Source organism: Fulmarus glacialis, unplaced genomic scaffold (genome assembly GCF_000690835.1).
Source record: "Fulmarus glacialis isolate BGI_N327 unplaced genomic scaffold, ASM69083v1 scaffold45741, whole genome shotgun sequence".
Classification (NCBI taxonomy): domain Eukaryota; kingdom Metazoa; phylum Chordata; class Aves; order Procellariiformes; family Procellariidae; genus Fulmarus; species Fulmarus glacialis.
In genome coordinates this window covers 10,237-15,699 of record NW_009195514.1, presented here as the reverse complement: position 1 = coordinate 15,699, position 5,463 = coordinate 10,237, and the positions used below count along the sequence as shown (strand labels likewise).

The following is a 5,463-nucleotide window of genomic DNA, read 5'->3' as shown; positions in this document are numbered from 1 at the left end:
CAACACACGGAAGATCCTAAATAGGCCTATACAATAGAAGTCACAATATTTATTTTAATAAGTAAACAAAGAATAGAAAAAAGATTTTGGGCTGCATCAAAAGTTTTTTGGTTGCCTTCCCCTTCCCACCTCTCCCCCGCCCCCAAATTGGAGGCCAATTCAGTGAAGAGGGTTTTTTTCTGGAAGAAAGAAGTTAAAGTATGTCACTACTTTCTAATATTTTGCTCCGGGTTTTTTGTTTGTTTGTTTTTCCTCAAAGTTTGTCTACATTACAAAATGTGACACAGACAGTACATAACACTTACAAAACATTGACTACTGCGTCTGTAACAACCTAATGTTTAGCTTCCACCACTCCAGAAGAGTTACAAAGCAGCTGAGTTATTCACTAAGGATTACGATGAATCTGACCAGAGCTGCAGAAGCTAAAACAGCTAACCCAGCAAATAGGTACCAAAGCAGCATTCATGTGGATCTCTGCAAAGAAAACCACTGAGCTTTGTGCTGGGAATCCATCTTAATTATCTTTGTCAGGCTCCTTGAGTGGGAGGAGGACAAACGAGGTACTTTGCTCACTGTTAGGAATGTCATTGGATAGTCACAATTTCTTTAGATATGAACGGCATAATCTGAGCAACTAAAGAAAGATCATGAATTCCTCAGTTCTTGCAGTGATTAACAGACTAATCCAAAAGCCACTGACGTTAGTAGAAAGACTGCACAGGCATTAGCTAAAGCCCAGATGCCTTCTTAACTTAAGGCGTGAATTATGTTCATAACTAGTCATGTCAATTTATATGGATGTGAACTTCCCACAAGCAGGAAAAACATTTACCATTGGACCACACAGAAAGATCATGGTTGAAAATACTTTTGAAAAACGACCACAGATGAAATTTTAATCAGGTGTCTCTCAGAAAGAAACCACACCAAATGTCTTCTGTAAGAAAACAAAAAGCCCTGTCTGCATCATTGTTCATAAGAAATGGAAGTATGTAGCATTTACAAGCTATTCATGCCTGAATTCAGTGTCTTTGACTAATTAAGCCAATGAAAATAGCAGCTTGCTAATGTCTTTTAGCACATAGGGATTTGTGTATCATAAAAAGGAAACGCTAAACTTGTTCAGAAATCTTCCTTGACTGGTTCAGTTTAGAACGCCCACACATCTTCATCTTATGCTTAGAGAATCATGAAAATCGGATCAGGGTCAGCTTAGTGCTTTGAACAAAGAAATAGCAGACTCACCAAAAGCAGTAATGAAAAAATACTGAGATTTAACTTTAAAGTCTTTCCATTCCCTCAATTATGTCAGCTATTAAGCCAGAATTCTTTTTTTCATATTAAGTATAACAAATATAAAAACATTGCTAATACCTATGAAAATAAGATGTCTTGCCTGTGAATTTGATATCAAAGATTCAGCTGCATAGCAAAGGCTATACAGAGCAAAAGCCTGAGAGATGCTCGGAACTCCAGCAGATATGACAGCAAATTATGGATCTGAACAGGTATTGTTTTTCCCATTTCATGAAAAGTGCCTAAAATCATACACTCCCAAGTCTTTTTGAGAAAAATCAAGATCTTTCAATAATTTTTGTTTGCAAAAGAAAGTGAGAAAGAAAAAATACCACCCCGATTTAGGAAGTACAACAGGGATTAAACAGATATGAGTTCAAGTCCTTCGTGCAAATCAGGTAAAGCAAAAACTTGAATGTCAGTCATCCACATACCATATCACTACGGTATTTGCCAGTTTATTTTGGAGTCCTCCTCACCCTATCTTGGTCTCATTCCTCCTGCTTGGTTTGCTATTTTACAGCAAGTATATTTCGGCCAAAATATTCCTGAAAAAAACTTTGGTGATATGAGTCACAAATCAGTCTACTTAATCAGAAAAAAAGGGAAATCATACGCTAATAATAGGAATGATGCAAAAATCTTGTTTTAACAGGCACTAGGTTTCACAAAGTCAGTAGGTGTTCCTTTTTGTGATGAAAGCTGGCAAGATTTATTTCCTGAGCGTATGCTTACAGCTCTATTATCTAAGAAACGAAGGATCAGTGTATTACCATGAAACCATTGAGCAATCCTGTTGGTGTTCCTCTCAAAGCCAGCACGTCGAGGAACCTGCTCTTCTTTGAACCAGCGAACGATGACATCTCGGGAAAAGGGTCTAGAAGGACGCTCCCAGATGTTACTGCATTGAAAGGCAAGCAATTACAGAAAAGAGTCATACAGAGAATTAGCAGTTCATGAAAGCAAGGGACAATATAAATATTAATCTCTTTTTTATGTATTTACAAAACATACAGCTACAAAATGGTCAGTATAGCTGCTGTTCAGTATAGCTCACTGAACAATTTTAACCTTTTTAAAATTTGTTACAATTATTTTGAGTTTTTATGGAGACCTCAATATTTTGATTTTACATTTGCAATGGAACCTTAAACATTTCCTTAAGCACAGAACTTAAATTGAAAAACAATTTACCACAAAAGATGCAATGGACATTTCTGTCAGCTTTCCTTTTCCACCTCATTTTTATTCCAATGTACATATTGACAAGCAAAGGTTTTTTTTTTTTTGCTTAGAGTATACTCCTTTTCACTGGCAAGAAATTCTAAATCAGAATCAGCTGTAATAGTTTGTGCATCCAAACCACTGAGCATGATAGAGGGAATGGTTTTTTTGAACTCTTATGTTCCCTTTGCATTCTCTACTTGCCAGCCTCCTTTACTGTTTCTACTACTTACTATGCATTTTAGATTATTTTAGCTAGTAGGAGGCAAATGAGGTCAAATATGTGAAAAATCCATCCAGCTACCCCAAATAAGGACTAAGGTATATTATATCCAATGAAAGTATCACTGCATTCCAATTAAGCATACAATCTCATTTATCCTGATAACAGTAGTAAATGGGAGGGTTTACAATGGATTTCTGTATAGTTTGAAATCCCATGGATTTCTGGGTGCTCAACCTGTTAGCACAAATTACCACATCTTCATTACTGCTGTTCTTCAGATAAATAGGATGAAGGCTAGTATAGGTATGTCTCCTTGGACTATAATTTCACTTTCATTTGGTGAGACATACACTTCACAGTGCCCAGTATGGTATCTGGCTACATACTTCCAGCTTTCCCACTCCACCTGCCATGGAGCTGCCAGTTAACGTTGTGTATTTCTAGACAACATAACGGAGAGCTATTACTAAAATTAGAACATCAGCTCAGAAGTCACCAAACAGCATTAAACTAATTTGCGAGATAATCAAGAACCCTCAAAACCAATGAAGGTTCTGCAATTCATGGCAGCAAGGTGCTCTGAAGAAAGGAATAAAAGCAAAAAAAATAGATGCTGTCTGCTTGATGATAAGCAACAGAGTCCTCCTTTCAGCTTGTCGTACTATTACTAAAAACTAGTGATTGATTCTGTTGATATCAAGTGATGAAGCTCGCAATGAATGTAATAGTTATTGCTAAATTACACGAACATGTGTGAGTAGATCTGACCAATATTCATCATAAAATTTGAAGAAACAACATGAGTGAGGGGAGAAAGTGAGAATTCAGTTATAGACACACATTAAAGAAAAAACAAACTACATGTGTTTCTTATTTCTGTTTTTGAATATTTTCTATAAAGAAACAAGAAACCCTTTGAATTCCAGGGCTCTACAGTCCACTCTTGTTTCTTACCTCATTTCTCTCAAGAACCCTAAGAAATCTGTCTGAAAAATAAATGGCATTTAGTTTCAATCTGTTTTCATTTTTCTTTAAACATTCTTTTTCAGGTTGTAGTGAAAAAGCAAGACTCTCAGAATTTCCAGCAACTGAAGAAGAGCTTGTTGAAATGGTGGGGAAATTGGAGACGGAGCAATTAAACAGAAAACTATTTCAAAGTCACTCCTGTGCAAACCGACCTGGATGCTGCAGAGAGAGACAGCAAAGGACTTGCACTATTGTTGTTCAGTTTTATCTCCTGATCCTTATTCAAGCTTGTCCCCTGGAACAAATTACTCAGGCCAGCCACTCTTCCCTTCTGGATGGCACGCAAGGATTGTCGTCGGTATTCATCCCGGGCCCTGCGTGCTTTGTGGCTCCTTTCCTCATCTGCAGCTTTGGAGCGGCGCACTGGGTGGAATGAATGGGAAGGATGGGGAGGAGAGACTTTAGAAATACAAACAGCCATTTACTCCTTTCCTTATACAACAACTTACTATCTTTATTCCTTATATGACCTGATTTTAAGAATGTATAAATTACAATGCACTATCAAAGAGATGGCTAACTGGATGACTTCCCTGGTGCTTCAAATACAGCCCCACCACTAGATGAAGCATGCCAGACTTGAGCTATCAGTGAACTGATCACTGGCAATAACTGAGCTTCTACATACTGCGATTACATCTGACACTTGCTTTGGCTGTAATAAGAGAAATTCTGCTTCAGGACATCTTTTCCACTGGCAGTGCACCAAGTTTTATGTTTCAAGAGAGAATGCTAGCTACTGCTTAAAATTAAGTCTGTGTTTAACAGAATTCTTTGAAGAACTGCAGGAGCTACTCCCAAAACTTATAATTATAAAAACTAACATGTAGGTCACACTTTTTGTTGTTAATGTTGCTTTCTTTCTGAAAGGCATATGCTATCTTTGTTACAGTACTTAAAGTCACAGAAGTCTCCATCTTGAAAATTGCAGTCTAAAAATGCTTTCAGTAACATGGAGAAATTAATACCTGTTGGAAAGGGCATGTTGATGCTATGGATGGGGTTGTCTCATGCTTGAGTCTCTGAAGTTGCATATAAAGAACCAGAATCTGTACTGGAAGATTTAATACACACCTATCAATGGCACTGACGAGGGAGTTACATATTTCCATAACCTGAAATGAGACTGCTGCTCTGGCCATTGCAGGTCAGGCATCTTTCAGTAAAGCTTCTTCATTTTAAAACTAATGTACTAACAATCCTGTCTGCAAAATGGTATAACTCAAATGCACCAAGAATTGTACTGCAAATATTCGTCATCTATCAGCTCTTTTCTGGTGCCTCAAGCCCCATTTTGATGATTTTTTTGAGACACAAAAAACTTCAGGCAGACAAATTATTCCAGTGCAAAACAAACCTTTAACATCCAGTGAAGCAAATATTAAAGCAGCAAGCTATTGCCTCAAGTAGCAATTATCAATCCTGCCACGACTGTCTTGGCTTAGATCATACCAAATTCATAAAATGCACATACTATTTCTTACTCTGCTGTGATTGTACCTGTGACTAGGAATGCATGATATAATGCCAGACAGCTGCATTTCATTAGGTTGTTTGCATGCCTCTGGTTTACACTGCTGATTTAAAGCAAGCAGAAGTATAAATGGATTTGTCCAAATTATGAAAAGGTTTAATGGAATCAGGAAATAAAAGCGCTCGAAGCAAAATGAAATGAAATAAAACCCTCT

At 37.3% G+C, this 5,463-nt stretch overlaps 1 protein-coding gene across 1 annotated transcript in view; it reads right to left on the bottom strand.

Annotated features, from left to right (window-relative positions):
* Window positions 1–2,034: 2,034 nt before the first annotated feature.
* Window positions 2,035–5,463, bottom strand: part of LOC104084324 (SH2 domain-containing protein 4B-like) — a gene marked incomplete at both ends in the record, with an annotated part of 10,617 nt that continues 7,188 nt past the window's right edge. The window contains 2 exons of the mRNA XM_009588103.1: window positions 2,035–2,200; window positions 3,928–4,138. Coding sequence (XP_009586398.1) covers window positions 2,035–2,200; window positions 3,928–4,138 — 377 coding nt within the window. The remainder of the gene's footprint in view (window positions 2,201–3,927; window positions 4,139–5,463) is intronic.